The sequence below is a fragment of the Lissotriton helveticus genome, chromosome 7, assembly GCF_964261635.1.
Source record: "Lissotriton helveticus chromosome 7, aLisHel1.1, whole genome shotgun sequence".
In the NCBI taxonomy this organism is placed as follows: Eukaryota; Metazoa; Chordata; class Amphibia; order Caudata; family Salamandridae; genus Lissotriton; species Lissotriton helveticus.
This window is the reverse complement of record NC_136068.1, coordinates 35,185,547-35,208,664: the sequence shown is the minus strand read 5'-3', so window position 1 is coordinate 35,208,664 and position 23,118 is coordinate 35,185,547. Positions and strand designations below refer to the sequence as shown.

At 48.8% G+C, this 23,118-nt stretch overlaps 1 protein-coding gene across 4 annotated transcripts in view; it reads left to right on the top strand.

Annotated features, from left to right (window-relative positions):
- CIC (capicua transcriptional repressor) overlaps positions 1-23,118 on the top strand; it is a 463,331-nt gene that overhangs the window by 350,657 nt on the left and 89,556 nt on the right. For all 4 annotated transcript variants that reach the window (XM_078651325.1, XM_078651327.1, XM_078651324.1 and 1 more), the window contains one exon: positions 3,817-4,457. In XM_078651325.1, coding sequence (XP_078507451.1) covers positions 3,817-4,457 — 641 coding nt within the window. The remainder of the gene's footprint in view (positions 1-3,816; positions 4,458-23,118) is intronic.

Below are 23,118 nucleotides of genomic sequence, written 5' to 3'. Positions count from 1 at the left end.
GGGTGCACAAGGACCCTGGGCTCCCTTGCTAGTGAGGGAGGTTGGGGGTTGTCCTCATCCTTACTAACGGCTTCGGAGTCAGGATCTCTCTCTCCCCCCCTCATAAGGGTGGTCCCTTGCATACCGAGTGCTTCTGGAGCTTGACCGTGTGAGGAGGGGACCCCTTGGGTCTCTGCGAGGAGCTTCTGGAGCTTAAACATGGAAGGACGGGACACAGGGGTCTCTGCCAAGAGCTCCTGGAGCTTGACCTTGGAAGGACGGGACCCAGTGAGTCTCTGCCGGGTGCTCCTGGAGCTTGACCTTGGAAGGATGGGACTCCGTGGGTCTCTGCAAGGAGCTTCTGGAGCTTGAACATGGAAGGACGGGACCCATGGGTCTCTGCCAAGAACTCCTGGAGCTTGAACTTGGAAGGACGGGACCCATGGGTCTCTGCCAAGAGCTCCTGGAGCTTGACCTTGGAAGGACGAGACCCGTGGGTCTCTGCCAAGAGCTCCTGGAGCTTCACCTTGGAAGGACGAGACCCGTGGGTCTCTGTCAAGAGCTCCTGGAGCTTGAACTTGGAAGGACGGGACCCATGGGTCTCTTCCAAGAGCTCCTGGAGCTTGACCTTGGAAGGACGAGACCCGTGGGTCTCTGCCAAGAGCTCCTGGAGCTTCACCTTGGAAGGACGAGACCCGTGGGTCTCTGCCAAGTGCTCCTGGAGCTTGACCTTGGAAGGATGGGACCCATGGGTCGCTGCCAAGAACTCCTGGAGCTTGAACTTGGAAGGACGAGACGCGTGGGTCTCTGCCAGGTGCTCCTGGAGCTTCACCTTGGAAGGACGAGACCCGTGGGTCTCTGCCAAGAACTCCTGGAGCTTGACCTAGGAAGGACGAGACCCGTGGGTCTCTTCCAAGAGCTCCTGGAGCTTCACCTTGGAAGGACGAGACCCGTGGGTCTCTGCCAGGTGCTCCTGGAGCTTGACCTTGGAAGGATGGGACCCATGGGTCGCTGCCAAGAACTCCTGGAGCTTGACCTTGGAAGGAGGAGACCCGTGGGTCTCTGCCAAGAGCTCCTGGAGCTTGAACTTGGAAGGACGGGACCCATGGGTCGCTGCCAAGAACTCCTGGAGCTTGACCTTGGAAGGACGAGACACGTGGGTCTCTTCCAAGAGCTCCTGGAGCTTCACCTTGGAAGGACGAGACCCGTGGGTCTCTGCCAAGAACTCCTGGAGCTTCACCTTGGAAGGACGAGACCCGTGGGTCTCTGCCAAGAACTCCTGGAGCTTGACCTTGGAAGGACTGGAACTTGTGCATTTTTGCCAGATGTTCCTGGAGTTGACCTTGGCAGGACAGGACCCCATGGGTGTCTGCCAGGTGCTCCTGGAGCTTGACCTGGGAAGGTTGGGATCCAATATAATTTTTTAAGTTTACTTAGAGACATTAGTTCTCTCCGCCTCAGATGGAGGTAGAGGATGAGGTCGAGCTCCTCAACCACATTCTCTATGTATGTCATTATGTTACTAATAGTTGGGGAGTTTTTAAAGAACTAGAAAAATGTACTTCTAGTTATTTTCCCCTAACTAAAGTTACTTTAAAAGTTTTAAAGTACTCAAAGGAGTTAACCAAGGGCCTTAAAATAAATTTAAAAAATCAGGTTTTAAAGATAACTTAGGACTTCTGTTATGTGATCAGGTGTTGGCGAAGTAGTCCAATAAACGCAAAGTCGTTGATCCACAAATGTAGGAAGTCAACACAGTATATACTATATCAAAAAGATGTATAGTGTGCACAGAGTCCAGGGAGTCCCCAAAGGTATAGCAGAGGATAACGTTGAGAATACCATAATCTCAGTTTCGTGGTAGCTGTGCGGAGCGGTTAGGCCATCAGAGGGTGGTGTGAATGCATTTGTTGTCCAGACTCATCCTAGGCCGGAACATTCACCCAATGACTAACTCCAGGCCAGTGTTTACACAAATATGACTTCAGAATTGCAATACTTCGAATTACAGTTGGCAAATGTTTGGATAAGCATTAAAATACTTTATATATGTATGAAATACTTTGCAATGTCAAATAGATTCTTGGTACTTTTTCTCAGAATTAACACTTAGTGCAATACAGGGAGAAACCAATGCAACCCTCTGGGAGGAAAGACAAGAAAGAGATTACAGGCAAGTACACAACTAACAAGTTCATTCTTCAGAGGGTTTGACCAACACAGGGCAAGGGTCGGACCAAGGTAGGTACTGCACCACCAGCTGCATTGGGGTGGCTGAGTTCAGAGGTCACTGGGCCCACTGTTAGCCTATGGTAGCTGGGGACACCTCGAGGAGGCAGCAGCTGCATTTATGTACCCGCGGTTCAGGGACATAGGCCATGGGGGTTGAGGTGAGCACAGGAGGGCCACAGGGGCGGCCGGGTGCAGGGGGGGAAATCGGTGTCAGGCTCCCAATGCGTTTCAATGGGGAATCTCGGTCAAACAAAGAGGCTTCGGGCTTGGTCCAGAAAGCTGGATGAAGATGACCACCGGCTGCAGCGGTACATTGGGATGCTGGGCTAGGCCTGGACACTGTCGGCTGGGCTCCTCAAGGTCCTGGGCGGAGGATGCAGGGATGCCTTTTGGTGTTGGATTTTCTTTACTGGAGCCGGTCACGGTCGGAGGGACCCTTTGTGTTGAGGCTGCGGGCAACTTTGTGGGTTCCAGGAGAGATCAGCCGCATATGGAGTTGAGGTCAGGATCGCGGTATCATTTTTAAGAGTGCTTTGCTACATGACTATTTAGTGCCTATAACTTTGATGTGGATTCCCCTGGATGAAAATTAGGATTACAGGTAAGCAACTTTTCCATCCCAACTACTAAACAGTAAAATAATGGACTTTGTGTGAACCTAGAAGTGCTTCAAGCCTCAAACCTGTTGTAACAGGTTTAATAGCCATTCATTTTTTTTTGTTTGAATATGTTTTATTAGTTTTCAAATAATTATTTTCAATACAATACACAGTTAAGGCATTGGATAATAGAAAATGTTATGCATAATTTGCTTCACACCATAACGACTATGCAATTGAATGATAGTAGGTAATGAGTTTTTAACACACCACAGTACTTTGATACAGCCGATGGATTACGTGATAGATATTGGAATCTTTAGCAAGTGTGCCGTTGCATGGCGTTAAGCGCATTGTAAGCCGAGGCATAGGGATGTAGTATGTGACGGCATGTTCTTGCGTTCATGCGTCTGCCCCTGGTCCCTTCCGTCAAATAGTATGTGATACATCCCCCATCGCGAGGTCGCCATGTGTTTGGGCCGCAGTAAACGGTTGCATGTAACTAATACCATATTCTCAACATTTTAATAGCCATTCATGTGGGTGTTACTGAAGCAGTGCATAGTGCGTAATATGTGGGTGCTATGATGTGGAGTGGTTAGGCTATTAGCAATGTAATGTGCAGAGCCTGGATGTTGGCATGATTAGAGCTCTACTACAGGGCTCGTGTTAATATGGAGTGGTTGGTTGTGCAGAACGAGGTCCTGCTGCCTGCAATTATTGATTGATTCAGATCTCTGGGTAGATGAGTGCTATAGTGTGAGGTGTTGGTGTAATAGGAGTGAGTGTTTCAGAGTAGTAATGGGTGTGTTAACATAGTGAAGGGTGTTTGTGTGCTACGTGTATTTTTGCACCTATTTGAAACAGAGATTTGTAGTACTGGACAGATAATGAAACCATGTGCAGCCCTGTGGTGCTACAGCAGCAATGTTCAGTGATTGGATGGTGGGGCACAGCTTTCTGAATTTGAACTGAGTTTCTCCAATTTAATTTATTTTCTGTGTAGGTTCCATGTCCTTCAATATGGTGAGTCCGAAGATGCAGAGAAGCCTGCCAAAGCCTCCTCAAAAGGTGAAAGCTGCCATTGCAAGCATTCCAGTCGGATCTTATGAGTCTGCCCAGTCTCCTACCCACGGGCGAAATGTGTCCAGACCCCCATCGCTTCCTGAGCGCCTAGATAGCATCGAGCCAGTAGGAAGAAACCTGGCTGAGGGAGATGGAAGAGCAGGGAACACTGCACAAGGCAGCTCTGTCTCAGGGGAGCACATATCGCAGGATTCAGACCGAGATTCTCCCCAAGGCCACCCAGTGAATTTATTTTTGGGTGATATTGCAACTTATGAGACTATGGGTGTAATGAAACCCAAAGGTTTGACTGTTGACCGGACCCAAAGGGATGCTTGGCAGAAGGCAGGACCTACAGGTGTGGTGGCAGACGATCGGCTCGCCTGGGAGGTGGGTGCCGCATCTCCTCAGCTGGGAGCCTCGAAGTGTAGCCCTCCTGCAGAGACCCGCTGCCAGCGTGAGGCTGCTCAGAAACCTGCGGGCCCTTCAACACCTGATGATCGGGCTCAACAAGGCGTCACCCCACCACCATCGGCCTGCACATCCAACATGCTTGATGGTGCACACAAGAAAGAGTCTACGGTAAGTTGTTAAAGGTGCAATCTACTCAGAGAGACAGCTTGTCCCAGTGCCTGCTACTTTTTCCCCCATACTCATCTCCTACATACTTCCTAATATTAAATGTGCATTTTATGATGTGACATCAATATACATAAGGGATGATTGGACGATCGGGTGAGAATGTTACTGTTTGTATTGATGCTGAAAACTTGAAAAGAAGAACGCACACAGATACATAGCCTAAAATCCTGGACCGATCCAGTAATGAAAAAATAAATCCAGTATTTGTAAAGCGCGAACAATTACCCGTAAGGGTGTCAAGGCGCTGGGGGCCGTCAGGAAGATTAAGCGAGCTTTTGCCCAGAGTCACATGGTGCTGGACTAACCTGCAGCCGGGGATCAAACCGTGAGCCCCGGTGTTCCGGAGACAGCCGCCCTGGCCGATGTGCTACACCTCTTCCTCTGTCTTTTTAGGTTTTATCAAAACTGCTTGGGATAAGGGTCACCCAAAGACATGCCTCACAGCACCTTACCTTCTGATAATCCTTCATATATATCATACAGTGCTTCATTCTAGTGGCTTTGTTGACTGCCTGCATGCTCAAGTACTCTGTCGCTCTTTGGCTGCCCTGTTTGCACTCGCCTCCATCTTATTGCATTGTGCTGCATCTCTTCTGTTCTGTTGATGGTACCATGGGAGGAGATCCAGACTCTGAAGTGGGGAGGATGGAGACCGGGCTGTCTTTAGAAATTCCATGAGGCCTTTTCTTAACAAGACGCCTCTGGTAAGTCTTCCTGGCCACTGCCACTTAGAGTATAGCAGGGGTAAGATGTTGGACTGACAACTCTTTTGTGAGAATGGAGTAAATGTCTAAATGAGGTCTGCCCTTTTGTCTGTTCTGGACTATTCTTTCACTCTGGCTTATGGCAACCAAGTGTGAAAACCTCACATTTCTCTGTGCCTCTGTTGAGGGTGCTCCAGGTTAGAGAGATCCCTGTGCTACCTGCAGTGGCAAGCATAACTCTATACAATGGCTGTGTCTAGAGAGCAGCTTGAGTGCCACTCACCAGTTCTATAGTTTGAGGGAGTGAATCCACATCCCCTTCTAGAGTTGTGTCTAAAAGTAAGTCCCAAATTACCTACTTTCTCCCAGTTCCAAATTTCTTATGATCAAGGAAGGAGTGCCATGCAGAATACTCGGACTGCTGTGCAAGCAGGGATTGTGTCTGAAGGTCTCTCAGCGGCGAAGGCACATCGCCTGAAGGCTGTACTTTCCACTAGAGAAGCTGTGGATCAGCCCTCAAGCACCTAGAGGCCTGCTGAGAGCAGGAATGGATGACATTCCACAACCGAAGAAGCATTTACAGACTTTAATCTCCATTTGAGCCATCGGACAGATCAGTAGTCCCTTTGATTGTCTTGTAATCGGGCGACCACAACAGACGAGCCCACCCCTGCTGGAATGACTTTGGGTTACTCTCCATGCCTATCATGATACATGAGGCACAGGGTCAAGACTGATTTGCATAAGGCCAGGTCTAACCTGGGGTGGCGTGGTGAGCAAAAGAATGATGGATTTAACCCAGATCTCTTGACTGGAGGGTAAATGTTTTGATTTGTTCTGCATTCCGTCCATCAATTTTGTGTCTTTTGCTTTCTCGCCCCAAGTGCACCAGGTATGCCCAGACGTGGGCTCACTGTGCCACTGGAATCAAGCTATCCTTGCTGAAGAGGGGTGGAACCCCGAAACCGGTCCTAGGATGCTTGTTTCCGGGCCAGGGAGGACCTGGCTTGGCAGTTCGGTCTGGTCTGTTCTCATGAGGCACAGGGTCAGACTGATTTGTATATGGCCAGGTCCAAACTGTGGTGGCAGAGTGAGCAAAAGAACGATGGATTTAACCCAGATCTCTTGACTGGGGGTGAATGTTTTGATTTGTTCTGCATTCCGTCCATCAGTTGTGTGTCTCTTGCTATCATGATACAAAGGCACACATTTTTGTTCTCCAATGCACAAAATGCATTTGCTCTCTTTTGCTCATGCCAGTTACAACAGGCGTTCAATATATGCTCATTTTCTACCTAGGCTCTAGGAGACACTTATTCCAACATCAAACCCTGAATTATATTCAGTTTCTGGTCATTTAACCTCTCGGGTGATATAAAAGGAAAGGATGCGTCATACCATTGCCTTACAGGAGACTTGCATGTGGTGGAACAGACACTTCCTTTACACCTACCTCGCGTACTGGCCCTCCTGCTAGAATCCCTCCAGTGAAGGATTTTTTTAAATTCCAAGATGTCCTGGTGTTCGGGGCCATGAAGTTGAATATCCTAGTAGAGGTGCCACCAACCAAGGGCTCTGTGATGATGTAAATACTTCCTCGCTAATTATCTCCTAGACTGCTGCTTTTTCAGCTTCCCATTCGAACGGAACTTGCTGACATTTCTAAGGCCTTCCACAACAAAGGTCTGTAGACCAATGCTCTTAAAGAAATAAGTATATAACAAGAACACAGGACTCGATCCTTAAACCCAAACCCGGGGTACCCAATGTAAGTTAACAGAATGGATCAGTGAGAATCTGTTTATTGCAATTAATATGACTTTCTGTTTATACATATCACTATACTTCATTTATTATCCAAAAATAGGTATATTGTGACATATACGTGAAATCAGAAAAATGCAGAAGGTGCCGTGCTCAAAGTGGGATAATGTGCAACATTTTCAGTGATATATAGACTGACACATGTCTTCAGAGTTTGTAAATACAAAAACAGTTTTGCAAGTTATTTACTGATTCCTGCCTACAATTTTATTGAATAGCAAACAAACCCTTTTAAAATTGTCGCTGTTTCAACCCTATAATCAATCTGCAAGGATCTCCTCAGGACAACAAACGCCGCCTGCCACTTCACCCAACAGTGTGGAAAGTATAAAGAGGCCAATTTACTATATGGATCAGACTTATCTGTTCTAATGTAAAAATGCTTAATAAACCAGAATCTTACCTCAAAGTAGTAAACATTGTGTTCGAGGCATGTGGGCTGCTAAATTCATATCTATTGCATAGGTCGCCGCCTAGTGTTGGGTCCGGATGATTGCACATTGTTGTCCTGGAAGAGTCTTCGAAGTATCACGAGATAGGTGGCTCCTCCCCTGGACTACAGTGCGCATGGGCATCGACTCCATCCCCAGATTGTTTTTTTCCGCCATTGGGTTCGGATGTGATTTCGACGTCTCCTGTCGGAATCGATAAAAACTGTTCTCTGAAGGCCAAAAGGCTTTCTAACCTCGTCGGTATTGTTGGCGTTCGGTTCTCGTGTATACTCCAAATCTTCGAGTCGGTTTTCTGGGGAGTCGCGTGACTCTTCGGTCATCGAGGCCCTTTGACGCAGCAAGACCCCGACGTAACTACAATGGAACGAAGTCCGTTCAAAAAGTGTCCCGTGTGCGGTTCGAAGTACCCACACATCGACGTGCATCCTGTATGCAACAAGTGCCTGTCGCCGGACCACAACGAGGCCGACTGTATAGCCTGTTCGAAGTTCAGGTCGAAGAAGACGCTCAAGATTCGGCGCGTGGCGCGCCTTGAGGCCCAGCGATCGGCACCGGCCCCGGTGGACATCTTCAACGACCCCGAAGCAGACGAGCAAGAGCTTCAGCTTCAGATCTCGCCTCCATCGGCGGAGGTCGAGGCCACCTACGGAGAGGCCGTGGAGGGCCTGGACCTAGACGAATACGTCGAGGAGGTAGGGGACGACGAGGAAGTTTATGGGGCCGCGGAAGATAGCTCGGAGGAAGAGCTATGCCCCGTCCGTACCATAACTAAGGCTCAGGTCACGGGATCTCCACTCGGCCTTACCCACGACCCTCCACCTAAGTCCTCGGCCCCGCCTTCTGGCCCGGCTACAGACATTTCAGCGGAGCCTCCGTTACAGAAAACGAAACCGAAACCATCGGCTTCTTCTAAGATGGCCGACACACCATCGAAACCGAAGACGGCAGAGACGGCTTCAAAACCGTCGTCTTCGGAGGCTTCCAAGCCAAAAAAGGCAGTCGACCACGAAAAGGCACCCAAAGGGGCCAAGGAGGCCGGCTCCAAGAAAGTCGTCGAGCATGTGTCGAGTAAGGTGGTGGAGTCGACGTCGAAGAAGACTGTCGAGAAACCTTCACCCAAGACTGCCGTGCCGAACTCTGAAACCACGACGCAAAGGGGAAAAACTGCCGATCCGAAGCCGGCGGCGTCGACGCCTAAGGCCAAGACAGGGGACCGGACCCTTGCTGTCGAGGGTGCGTCCACGCCCAAACAGAAGTCGTCAACGCTCGGATCCTCACCTGGTGGTGGATCGAGGGCCTCGGTCGGATCGACGAAGCCGTCCGCTTCTTTTACTAAGCAGGTCGCGGACTCCCTGAAGAGGATACGGGACAAGGCGTCGGAACCGAAAACGTCCTCGGTACCAACGGCAGCTGTCCCGCTGAAGAAGACTTCGACGCCAATCCTCTATACTCTGCCGCCGAAGGTAGCGCCGAAGGCTTTCGCACCTCGTACGGTGCCCGATGACTCAGAGGGGCTGCAGCAGACTCAGCGTACTGGAAGCTCTGCTCGACCACTTTCGCAGGACGACGATTCAGAGCATTTTATCGACGCCGACACGGGCAAATTACTGCTCTACAAGAGGAAAATTACATCCCAGCCGGTGGACTCCTATGTAATCCCTCTAAAAAAGAAAAGGCCTGCGCCAGATACTCCAGAGCTTGTGGAACCCATTCCTCAACAGCCTAGGAGGAGTCCGACACCTTCACCCACCTACTCAGATGGGGATGGAAATGAACAGAATGATGAGTATAACTTCCCTGCCAATAATGACCCTGATGAACAGCAGGACTCATGGATAGACACTGGTGACCAGGGTGACCAACAGGTGGTTAGTGACCCACAGCTTTATGGAATAAAGACTTCTCCTACTGAAGACTCGGCGGCATTTAATGCCTTAATTGAACGGGCGGCTGCAAATCACAAGGTGGAGATGCATGCCGACCCTGTGGAAGTTGACTTTTTGTTTGATACATTCTCTGCATCAGAAAAGACTGTCAAAACACTGCCAATGCTTAAAGGGGTTCTCAAACATGCCAATGACATTTTCAAGGAACCCACCAGGGCACGGGTGGTCAACCCACGTATAGAGAAGAAATACAGACCGGCACCTGAGGACCCTGCTTATATACGAGGCCAGTTGCCTCTGGACTCTTTGGTCGTCTCCAATGCCCGCAAGAGGGCGAATTCACAGACAACGGGTGAAGCTCCTCCCCCGGACAAAGAGTCAAAAGTGCTGGAGGCAGGGGGCAAAAGGGTGGCAGCACAGGCTGCAAACATATGGCGCATATCCAATACACAAGCCCTGTTGGCTAGATATGATAGGGCGCATTATGACACCTTGGAACAGCTTTTGCAACACCTTCCAGACAAGTTCCAAGAAGGAGCTGAAATGTTGATCCAAGAGGGCAAGCTCATTTCTAATGCTGCGATTAAATGTGCGCTTGATGTTGCAGATACAGCAGCAAGGGCGGTGAACACTAGTGTTATGTTGAGGCGTCAAGCTTGGCTCCGCATCTCAGGGTTCAAGCCCGAGATCCAAACAACTATCCTCAACCAACCCGTCAATCCAGACAGACTGTTTGGCCCGGAGGTTGACACCACCCTTGAGAAGATTAAAAAAGACACTGAGACGGCTAAGTCCATGGGTGCACTTCAGTCTCAGCAATACAGGGGCAACAATTTTCGTCGCTCAAGTACAAGGGGTGTTGCCAGAGGACACTTGGCACAGCAGACAAGTTTCCATAAAGGAGGCGCCCAGGCCTCTTACCCCAAACAGAATAGAGGTGGTTACAGAGGAAACAGCGCCAAGGGCAGAGGCAGAGGCAACAATACTTTCCGTTCCTCTGCTGCCAACAAACAGTGACTCCCTGTCACTGCCCCCCGACCATCCATCACCTGTCGGGGGAAGACTCCAACAGTTCCTGCCAGTCTGGAAAAACATCACCACAGACAGGTGGGTAAGGGAGCTTATCCAGTTCGGGTATTGTTTGGAGTTAACGTCCACTCCCCCCAACATACCCCCAAGACAACGTCCTATGTCAGCAGAGCACTTGCACTTGTTGCAGCAGGAGGTTCTCGTAATGCTGCAAAAAGGAGCAATAGAGCTCGTGCCAGTGGAGGAGGAAGGCACAGGGGTTTATTCCCTGTACTTCTTAATACCAAAGAAGGACGGCTCACTCAGACCCATTCTGGACCTACGCCCCCTCAATCTATACGTACTCTCGGAACATTTTCACATGTTAACGCTACAACAGGTTCTTCCACTATTAAACCAGGGAGACTTCCTCGCAACCTTGGACCTCAAGGATGCTTATTTTCACATACCACTCCACCCATCCCACAGAAAGTACCTCAGGTTTACCATACAGAACAGGCATTACCAGTTCAAGGTCCTACCCTTCAGAGTGACCACTGCCCCCAGAGTGTTCACGAAGTGTCTGGCGACCGTGGCGGCGCACCTCAGGAGACAGAACATACATGTCTACCCTTACCTGGACGACTGGCTCGTTCAAGCCAAGTCGGAACAACAGTGCGCCGCGGACATGTCCCACACTATTCACCTCCTTCACAGTCTAGGGTTCTCGTTAAACTATCCAAAGTCGCACCTCCAACCTGCCCACGTGCGGCAGTATCTGGGCGCGACCATCAATACTCTGGCTGCCACAGCACAGCCAAACCCGGCGAGGATCGACAACATCCAGTCACTCCCAGCGAGAGTGTTCATGCAGTTGATAGGCATGATGGCCTCCTGCATCTTCATAGTCCCGCACGCGAGACTGCATATGCGTCCGCTCCAGGAATGTCTAGCACATAAGTGGACGCAGGCTCATGGACAGTTGAAAGACCTAGTGTTGGTAACCGGTCGGGCATACAACTCTCTGCATTGGTGGACTCCACACAACCTTTGCAAGGGCCGACCGTTCCAAGAGCCTGTACCACAGATCATCCTCACAACGGACGCCTCTCTCCAGGGTTGGGGGGCTCATGTGCTCCACTACACGGTGCAGGGACTATGGACGACACAGCAAAGGAAGATGCACATCAACTGCCTGGAGTTGATGGCGATCTTTATGGCGTTAAAGTCCTTCAAAGTACATTTGTGCAACAAGGTCGTGCTGATCCGGACGGACAACATGACGGCCATGTACTACATCCAGAAGTAGGGGGGTACGCACTCTCCACAGCTGTCTCATCTGGCTCAGAGCATGTGGAAGTGGGCCATTCAGAGGAACATCTTCCTCATGGCGGAACACCTTCCGGGCAAGGACAACCAGATGGCGGATCTGCTCAGCAGGTACAGCCATCAAATGCACGAGTGGGAGATACATCCATCTGTACTCCGCCCGTACTTCCAGCAGTGGGGTCATCCGGAGATAGACCTGTTTGCCACAAAGGAAAACGCAAAATGCCAAAGCTTTGCCGCCAGGTTCCCTCACCCACAGTCGCAAGGCAATGCGATATGGATGAACTGGTCAGGCAGATTTGCGTACGCTTTTCCCCCAGCACCTCTCATTCCGCTGGTGGCAAGAAAGCTAAAGCAACACTCGATGACGCTCATCCTGGTTGCTCCAACGTGGGCACGCCAACCATGGTACACCACGTTTCTAGAACTCTCCGTGGTACCGCATCAAAGGCTGCACCTCACACCCAGGCTCTTGACGCAGAACCATGGCGACATTCAGCATCCAGACCCGCAACAGCTCAATCTGGCGATCTGGCTCCTGAAGTCCTAGAGTTTGGCTACCTTAATCTGCCTCCTGAATGCATGGACATCATCAGAGAGGCAAGAAAACCCACTACCCGAGCTTGCTATGCAGCGAAATGGAAGCGTTTTGTCATCTACTGTACAGAGCATAACATAAATCCGCTAGATGCATCCATTCCAAACATCATTTGCTACTTGTTACATCTTTACAAATGCAATCTAGCGTACGCTTCCATTCGAATACACTTGTCAGCCATAGCAGCTTATCTTAAGAACAGGCAGCACCTCTCTGTTTTCAGGGTGCCTGCCATTAAAGCTTTTCTAGAAGGGCTGAAGCGGGTCCTTCCTCCCAGGACCCCACCCGCTCCAGTATGGAATCTCAACGTGGTCCTCACTAGGTTGATGGGTCCACCCTTTGAGCCTCTACATTCATGTGAGATTCAATTCCTGACATGGAAAGTGGCTTTCCTCATTGCCATCACGTCTCTCAGACGTGTTAGTGAGCTACAGGCGCTCACAATACAAGAGCCATTTATTCAGGTTCATTCCAACAGGGTGGTGCTCCGCACTAACCCCAAGTTTCTTCCAAAGGTGGTGTCACAATTTCACGTCAATCAGTCAATTGAACTGCCCGCATTCTTTCCAAATCCAGAGACGGTAGCGGAAAGAATGCTCCATACCTTGGACGTTAAAAGGGCGTTGATGTACTATATTGACAGAACACAACCATTTAGAAAAACACAACAACTATTCGTTGCCTTTTCAGCTCAGCACAAGGGCAACCCCATTTCCAAAGCGGGAATAGCCAGGTGGATCGTTAAATGTATTCAGATTTGCTATCAGAAAGCTAAACGCACTTTAACGATCCCGCCCAGAGCACACTCCACACGCAAGTTAGGAGCCTCCATGGCATTCCTGGGAAACATTCCTTTAGAAGACATTTGCAGAGCAGCCACGTGGTCCACACCACACACGTTTACCAAACATTACTGCGTAGACGTGCATTCCAAACAGCAGGCAGCTGTAGGACAAGCTGTTCTCAAGACTCTATTTCAGACTTCTGCAGCTGGCACGGGCGGCTGCCGTTAATAGAGGGACTGCTATATATTCTATGCAATAGATATGAATTTAGCAGCCCACATGCCTCGAACTGAATATGCTACTTACCAGTATGCATCTGTTCTTGGCATGTAGGGCTGCTAACATTCATATCGCCCACCCTCCTCCCCAGCGCCTGTAGCAGCTGCAGATTGCTTCTTGCATTCAATCATTAGCATGGACATCTTTAACACTGTCATACTCCATCTTTGCCGCAATGGCTAAAAACAATCTGGGGATGGAGTCGATGCCCATGCGCACTGTAGTCCAGGGGAGGAGCCACCTATCTCGTGATACTTCGAAGACTCTTCCAGGACAACAATGTGCAATCATCCGGACCCAACACTAGGCGGCGATCTATGCAATAGATATGAATGTTAGCAGCCCTACATGCCAAGAACAGATGCATACTGGTAAGTAGCATATTCATTACATGCGGAGGTATCTGGTTCCACACTAGAACAAATCAATGGAACAATTTCAGTATATAAACTTACATATGCTTACATTACTTCTTATGTCTGCGTAGTACTGTGTCATTGCCATTACCCGGCTAATGTACCACAGGCCTATGTTACAACCATATTCGGGATTGATACCCACTGGTGGTACAAGCTCGTGTCTAGTGATGGTGGGAGGGGATCCAAATCAGCCGATTGTTGGTGACCTCAGGACCAGTCAATTCCCTCGGTCTTAGATCTACATGTAGCATACGGAATGGGATATCGAGCAAAACCCTCTCTGGTGGGGAAAACATAATAGATCAATCTCCACTAAGTCTGACCAGTATTTAACATACTGTAGATGTTATAATAAAGAAACATGACAAGCAACCTCCCCCACCCCCCATGGATAGGTCACACTCTAGCCGAATAATTGTATAGCCAGTCTTAGTATCACGCCATCCTGGTGTTCAATTACATGTCGACTAATGAATATTAAACATCATATAATTGGGTATTGCATGGAACTGGTCAAACAAAAACCAGCAAGGGGTCCAAAGAAAGTGGTCCACACAAAAGAAGAAACAGCCAGTCTACTACAAGAAGAAAAAGAATCCCTACAAAAAAATGCAATAGAAAGAGTGCCCAAGGACGAGGTCAACTGGGCCAACAACTCAACATATTTCCTAAAACCAAAGCTGGGCGGATCCCTACGTCCTATCGAAGATCTGTGCTTCGTAAACAAGTTCATATTGATACAAATCCAGGAGTCTCCGCGCGCCCATCTCCAGCTGGGCTCCTCTCCCTGCCGGCCGCGCCCCCAACAAGCAGGATTTAACGAGCCTCAGCAGGCTGATCTGTGGATTCTACGCCTGGACGCCGCGCACCGCGCATTGACCGCTCACCTCCTGACACAGCTTTCCTTCAGCCTTCCTTCAGCCTCCACGCCTCGCCGGACCCGCTCCGCGGGTCCCGCTTCTTGGCTTGAGGCTCTGTGCAGCTTGGGGGATTTATTTTACTAACACTGACACCGGCAGGGCTGCGAGGGTAGGGCGGAGGACTCCATTGTCCAGGAGTCTCCGCGCGCCCATCTCCAGCTGGGCTCCTCTCCCTGCCGGCCGCGCCCCCAACAAGCAGGATTTAACGAGCCTCAGCAGGCTGATCTGTGGATTCTACGCCTGGACGCCGCGCACTGCGCATTGACCGCTCACCTCCTGACACAGCTTTCCTTCAGCCTTCCTTCAGCCTCCACGCCTCGCCGGACCCGCTCCGCGGGTCCCGCTTCGTGGCTTGAGGCTCTGTGCAGCTTGGGGGATTTATTTTACTAACACTGACACCGGCAGGGCTGCGAGGGTAGGGCGGAGGACTCCATTGTCCAGGAGTCTCCGCGCGCCCATCTCCAGCTGGGCTCCTCTCCCTGCCGGCCGCGCCCCCAACAAGCAGGATTTAACGAGCCTCAGCAGGCTGATCTGTGGATTCTACGCCTGGACGCCGCGCACCGCGCATTGACCGCTCACCTCCTGACACAGCTTTCCTTCAGCCTTCCTTCAGCCTCCACGCCTCGCCGGACCCGCTCCGCGGGTCCCGCTTCGTGGCTTGAGGCTCTGTGCAGCTTGGGGGATTTATTTTACTAACACTGACACCGGCAGGGCTGCGAGGGTAGGGCGGAGGACTCCATTGTCCAGGAGTCTCCGCGCGCCCATCTCCAGCTGGGCTCCTCTCCCTGCCGGCCACGCCCCCTCGGTGCAACCCTTAAAAAGAACTATTACTCCCGCGGCGCGGGAGCGCGCGGGAGAAGCCCGGGAGAAGCCCGGGACAAGGGCGGGACCGTCTGTGGCCGTCCGGGGCCGAGGGAGGCCGGGCTGGGCCAGGTTATTTTTATTTCATCTTACAATTTATAACGGTTCGGGGTACTGTGTTGTGACTTTGCTACCGTTTACTACTTGTTTTGTAGCTTTAACACTTATTGATTGGAACCGTCATGAGTCACTCCGCCCCTCCTGGTGTAGGAACTTCTGCTTTGGGTCCTTTGGATAAATTCTTTAAAAAAACCTTAAAGGATTTAGATAGGGACTTACTCCTAGCGGAAAGAAGGGCAGAACGTCGCCGCTCCGTTGAGCAGTTAAAGAAAATCTCACTGCACTCACAATCAGTCCTAAATTCCACCCATGAGACTGTCGCCCAAGGGCTGAGCACAACTGAGGACGACACCACTGACATTATCCAATCTCCAAACATTTTCAGATTTCCAAGTATCTCCCCGCTTTGTGCCGCTGATAACAGTGGTGGAAACTCTAGTCATTTGCCATTGGACCACTCGAGCCTTTTGGTATTAAATTCTCCAACTGGCAATGTAATTGGTCTAGATCCATGTACTACGCTGCCCAATTGCCAATCAGGGGGCACATATCCTTGTGTGCCCACAGCCTCAACGAGTAAATGTAATAGTAGTCCTAAGCCTGAAGAGGCTAAAAGGATTGTGCACTCCCCTCCAAGGAAAAGACGAAGGAAGGGTGGGGTCAAAAGGAAAGGTCATAATGCCCTGATCTCTTCACCTGCCCTCCATAAGTCTATTATTGAGCTGGGGCCCTCACTAATTGTACCCTCAGAGGTCTCAGACACACAGGTGACGGTAACTCCGGAGTCACCCAGAGAAGAGGTTCATGAGCTGTCCTACGCCAACATTGAGAAGCTAATTAAATCTTACATGCTTCCTGTGTTGGAACGTGTTAGGCTACTGGGTGATAAGTTAGATCGTATACTGGCTAATACCGACCCTGTCCATGCATCTAGTGGGGTCATGGCTATTGGCCCGTCGTCCTGGTTTACCTCAGGGTAATGGTACCTTGACTACCACTTCTAGTGTACCAACCAAAAGCGCTTCAAAAAAGGCTACTGTAAACACCAATATAGTACCAGCTATAGCTACTACAACTTCTGTAGTGGTGAATAGTGTGAAAGAAAAGCCCAGGGTGGTTCTGAATAAACCTGTTGAGAAGGGTATGGCACAATATACAAGGAAAGGGATGGGTAAAACAGTCAACCCCTCTGGTCCATCTAATAAACCCCAACCCCTTCCCCAAAAGATCAATGTTGACTTGCCACCGGATTCTTCAAACTATGTGATTGTTATGACGGGTGTGCCTCCGGTTGCGGAAGGGGACAGGGAAAATAATGATAGTTTAAAAAACAAAGTCATTTTCTGGCTGAAAACAAATAGGCCCCTCCCCTCACATCTTAATGGGGACATTGTTACAGTCAGAAGATGCAGGTGGGTAGGGATCCGCCCCAAGGACATAGAGGGGGATATAATTATTATTAACTTTAGGGATCATAAGGTTGTTTCCCATCTGTCCGACTGGTATGTAGGTAGTAATGAGGGAGGGATTTCTACAAAGAACCTTACATACTTTTATCCTGAAACCCTGATTAATCCGACAGACCAACCATCAGTAAACAATCCTATCAAAACTAAAAACCCTCTCAGATGGACCAACTTTTCCAATAATTATCACGGATTCCAATTTAACCCCGAGGTGCAGTATCGCTCTTATATGCAATCCAATTACAACTGTCCTGTTCAGACCCCAGGCTGGGCTAAGATCACCACCCAGTTAAGGGGCCCCCCACCTCCACCGGACCAAATATTTCCCAACCACATCCAACAACCACCTGCCTTTATGCCTTTTGCTCCGACAATGCCACAACAGCAGTTAAGCTCCTTGTCAGTTTATCCCCCCCCAAATAGGCCTACCCGGCCCCATGAATTCTGGAATATCCCTCTAAAAAATTTGTATGATCCGTTGTCCTGGTTATCGACAAACGATTGACCAGCACGCTTATCTCGGGTTGAAGTTCCTGAATCTGTGGGATTTGGGGGCGGTAGTGTATGCTGCACATTAACCAGCATACCCGGAAATATGGTAGTCCATCCTCAACCTCCCACGGAGGACTGTTCCAACTATAGTGGTGAGCGAGAAACATCAACTCCTGTATTTCCTCCTGTGTTGGTTGATGATGTGGATATTGTAAATGGTGGTTCCGGCTCTCTGTGTCATGTAGGGCCTAAGTGTTTGTCAAATGGTGGTCAGGCTATAGTTACATCGGGGCATGTTATTTCCATTCCTTTGTCTGATGTGTTCACACCTAACGTTGTAACTGAAACGAGTGATATTCTATGTAAAAAGGGTACCACCCTGGGTTGCTGGAATGTTGCGGGTATTGCATCTTGTATTAGTGTTCCTGATTGGGTGGACTTTATTCGACGGGGTGACGTATGGTCATTTCAGGAGACCTGGGCAACTGAAGCTGTGTACTTCCCAGGCTTCCTGAATTTTAATAAACTAGCAGTCAGAGGTCACAGAGGTAGGGCTATGGGGGGGCTTATTATATGGGTTCGTCAGGTAGCAGGTGTGTCTGTGAAGGAAGTCTTTATAGACTGTCCAGATATCCTGATAATTACTGTGAAATCTAGTAGTGGGTTGGATTTACTGCTTATTAATGTATATGTTAGAGGGCTATCTGGTGGCAGAGTTTCTTCGACACTTACCTGCTTGGATGGCTTCTTGGGTTCCACACAACTAGCGGGTTATGTGGTCGTTATGGGGGATCTTAATACTTGTTTTGAACCCCTAGGTTTAGAGGATGGCATATTGACCGAGGAGGAGGATCAGACCTGGGGGATTCCCCAACTCGACCTACCCCCTATTGTCAAATGGACCCAGGCAGCTACATTTATAAAAGGTCTTTGTTTAAATTGGGGCCTGCGTGCCCTTAATGGGCGAGTCAACTCCGATAGGGAGGGAAACAACACGTTTTTTAATGGCAGACACGCTAGCCGCATCGATTATATCCTAGTTGATATTAAAATGTGGCACGTAGTCCAGGATATGTCCATCAAACCGCGTCCAGAAAGTGACCATGAACCACTCATAGCGGAACTGAAGGATTCCAGCTTTGAAGGGCCGGTTGATCCACAGCTTAACCCTGTACAAGAGGCAGTGGTATTAACAAATGACCTAAGGAGGGTGCGCTGGCCAAAGGTTGCTGTAGATATTGATGCACGAGCTAAAATTAGGTCTTTGGTTTCAAACTCACTAATGGAAATTGATATCTGTGAAAAGCAGGATTCGACACTTTCAAAAGTCACAGATATTCATGCTGGTTTATTTCTCTCCCTAAAAACCTTGTTTGTAAAAATGGTTGCTGTTCACGGGGCCAGGGGGAAGGGCAAGAAGCCAGCAAATTGGTATAATGAAACTTGTCGGAAATCTCAGTTATCCTTGTTTAAGGCTCTGAAGTCAAAGAACCAAGTCCTAATTAAAAATTGTAGGAAGGAATATAAAGTAGTTAAATTCCGGGCCAAAGCCGCTTGGGACGAGGAGCGCTGGTGCCTCTTAGCTGAGGCATGTGGTGCCAGGAACCTACAACATTTCTGGCACCTACTCAGGTGGGGACAGTCCCATGATGACCGTCCCGGCCCAGCGTCCATTGAGCAAAGCAAATGGGTGTCATATTTTGAGGCACAATTCAGTTGTCTTGGTAACATACAAGATTCCATTAACTGGCCTATTTCCTGTGACACTTTAGTGTTTACAGCCAACGAGGTTGAATTAGTCCTAAAAGCTATCCCAAGAGGGAAAGCACCAGGTCCCGACTGTATACCTGCGGACCTTTTTCAACAGGACCATGATTTATGGATACCGTACTTAGTACGACTGGCAAATGCGTTGGCCATGGGTGCTAGGATCCCGGATTCATGGGCAGGTGCTGAAATATTGCCCATATTTAAGAAGGGTGATCGGTCGGTTCCTTCTAACTACCGACCGATCAGCTTAATTGATGCGGTCCAGAAAATAATTAGCCGTCTTGTCCTTTTAAGGGTCCAGGCATGGATTGAGGATTTTAACATCCTTACTCCTCTCCAAGCTGGGTTTAGACCCCGTGTGAGCACTTTGGACCAGGCGTTTCGATTCATGTTATTGCATTGGAAGACGGTAACCTTGGGCAAGGGCAACCTATATGCTGCCTTTGTGGATCTACGGTCAGCTTTTGACCTTGTCCCAAGGGCAGGGTTATGGAATTGCCTTTTAGATCTGGGTATGCCTCCCGCTCTGGTGCGCCTTATAGTGAACCTCCACGCTGAGACGTATGCTTTTGTGCGTTGGGGCAAACCGGGCGAAGTGACAGAAAAATTTTCGGTGGCCAAGGGGGTCAGGCAGGGTTGCGTCTTAGCGCCTACCTTGTTCTCTCTATACATTAACAGAGTTACGAAATATTTTGATAATTTTCCAACGGATGCACCAACCCTGGCAGGCATGAAAATCCCCCTGCTCATGTTCGCTGACGATACTCTCCTGATTTCAAGAACCCGTCAGGGCCTCCAACGTGCACTGACAAGGTTCGAGAGTTTCTGCAGCGACCATGAGCTGGAGGTGAATGTCTCAAAAACCAAATTTATGGTTTTAAGGGGGCGCAAACGAGTTACTGCTAGGGTTTTTATGGGGGGTGTCCCCCTGGAGCAAACCAAGCACTTTACCTATCTGGGTGTCACTTTCAGTGACACCCTGAGTTGGTCCCATCAGATCGAGCTCATGGCCCTGAAACACCAACAGCTGGGCGGAGCACTGATTAAAGAACATAAAAGATCTTACACAAGGCCAATGTCCCCTCTTTTGAAGATTTATGGTGGTAAGGTTCTCTCAGCCATTCTTTACGGCGCGGAGCTTTGGGGCAGTTGTAATCTGAAACCATTAAAGCTTGTCCAAAATAAATTTTTAAGACTGTCTATAGGTCTTCCCCAGTCGACTCCAACTATTCCACTTCTCTACGATCTGGGATGTCAACCAGTGGAGGCCCAAGCGAGATTCCGGCCAGTTGCATTTTGGCGTCGTTTATGGACAACGCCTGAACTTCACCATTATGCAGCAGCATGCCTGGAGGTCAAAAACAGTTCTGGTGCTTCTAGTGTAGGCTGGTTCAGAGATCTTAAATCCATCCTTCTAGCCCTGGGCCTCGGTGAACTGTGGTACTCGCCCGAGTTAGCTAGTTTTCCCTCCAAAAAGGATTTAAAGAGATGTTATTGGGAATGGGTGACCCATAATACGTTCATGGAATCAAATCCTAGCAGCCTCACTGGACTGTTCCTCGTACATAAGGATATACCCAAGTTAGAGGGGTTCTGGGATATTATATCCAAATCTTTGGATCGTAAATTATTCTTTCAGTTTAGATGCGGTTCTCTCCCAATAGGGGAGTTTGTTCAAAACTGGGGTACCGAAAAGTTGTGTTACTGCCCTAAATGCAAAGATACTCGGGAAAGTTTGGATCATTTATTGTATGTGTGTCCGCTATATTCTGCTCCCAGAGCCAAATGGTTAAAACCCGTATGCCGGCAGCTAGGAACTAGACTGGCTGTTGAAGCAACCAGACTGTTAAAAACAAATTTGGACCAACTTATTGTTGTAGGGGTTGCGAAGTTCCTTGGATGGGCCTGGGTTCTTAGATGCAGGTTTCTTAACAATATCAAATAGTAGGAGTCCTTTTAGCACATTTTAATTGATGATGTAATGTCTCATGTGTGTTATTACTCAAATTTTTTATATCTATGTTCAAGAAGCTGATTAGCTTGTCAAATGATTTAATAATTCTATTAATTGTTCAAATGTATTTATTGCATTTTTTATGTCTTTTATGATGAACTAATCGAATAAAGACTTCTTGACTTGACTTGACTTGATACAAATATTTAAAATAACAATTCCGCAAGATGTCATACCTCGCATACAAAAGGGGGACTATATGGCAACTATAGATCTAAAGGATGCTTATCTTTACATCCCAGTGAATCACAGACACAAAAGACATTTTTGTTTTGTGGTGGCTAGAACACACTACCAATTTAAAATGCTAACCTTTGGAATAAATCCTCACCAAGAGTGTTTACAAAGTGTCTGGCAGCAGTAGCGGCGCACTTAAGAAGACAAGGGATACATGTATACCCTTATTTAGACGACTGGCTGGTAAAAGCAAACTCCTCACAAATGTAGTAGACACATAGAGATGGCAATAGCAACGCTTCACAATCTGGGGTTTTCAATAAACAGCGAAAAGTCATCTTCAAAACCAGAACAAGAAAAGATCCTCCTTGGAAAAAGACTCAACTCACCAGAAGCGAGAGCTTATCCAGTACTGGGGTATCTTTCATAGATTCACATACTTTAATCATTCCTCGTTGAGATGGGAGTCCCGTGGTAAATAATCAAGCAGTATTTAAGAAATACCATAGGTTTTAATGGCCCCAGGCCATGCATTTGATAGCCTATCTATGTCCTTTTTTTTTTTAAAAGGACCAAACGTTTGTAGGAAGCTGACTCTCTATATACTATACCAAAGTGAGGTATAGTGTGCACAGAGTCTAGTGGAACCCCAAAGGTAGGCAGAGGTAAAGGTAGATAGAACCTTACTCTTTATTTGTGGTAGTGTGGTCGAGCGAAAACCTTCGATCGGGAACTTCGAGGCGGGCTGTCGGGCCTACCTGTGCCGACCACGCCAACAGTTGATGGAACAGACTCCATTCAAGCTTTGTCCCGGGTGTCGTGATAAGTTTCCACGCACAGACTTGCACGAAGTCTGCAACCTCTGCTTTTCCTCGGAACACAATGAGAAGGACTGTGAAGCCTGTCGATCATTCCGATCGAAAAAGACCATTCGTGATCGTCGTGCTCAACACCATAAGATGCAACGCGGTATCAGCTCCGTACCGGACATCTTCGGCGAAGATGTAGAACTTCAACATCAAGCCACAGAAGAAGAACTGGTACGAAGCCGACTCCGACAAGGAGGAAGACCTGAACGTCACTCTGGGTCAACGTACTGCGAGTACAGATCCCCATGTTTCCACGCAACCAAAATCTAAGGCTCCGGTATCACCCTCGCCCGACACCGAGAAAGTTTCAGATGCCCCGCCCTATGAAACATAAGGACTAGCTTTCAGGCTTGGGCTCGAGCCGGCCCGATTCCAGTGCCGAACCAACACCTTTGTGACCGAAATATAAAACAAAAAATGTGCCAGTCCCTATACCTTTGGCACCAAAACACTTTCGACACCGAAGGCCTCTGATCCAAAATCCTCCAAATCAAACAGTTCGGACCCAAAATTGTCCAAACCAAAATCTTCGGAGCCGAAATCTTCTACATGTAAAAGCTCAGAGCCAACAGCCTCTGTGCCGAAAAGTTTGCAGCCGAAACATGCCACTCCGAAAGCTTTAAGCCCTAAACAGGCTAAAACTAAGCACATTCGGCGCTCAAAGACTCTCAGACCAAATATTCCACGC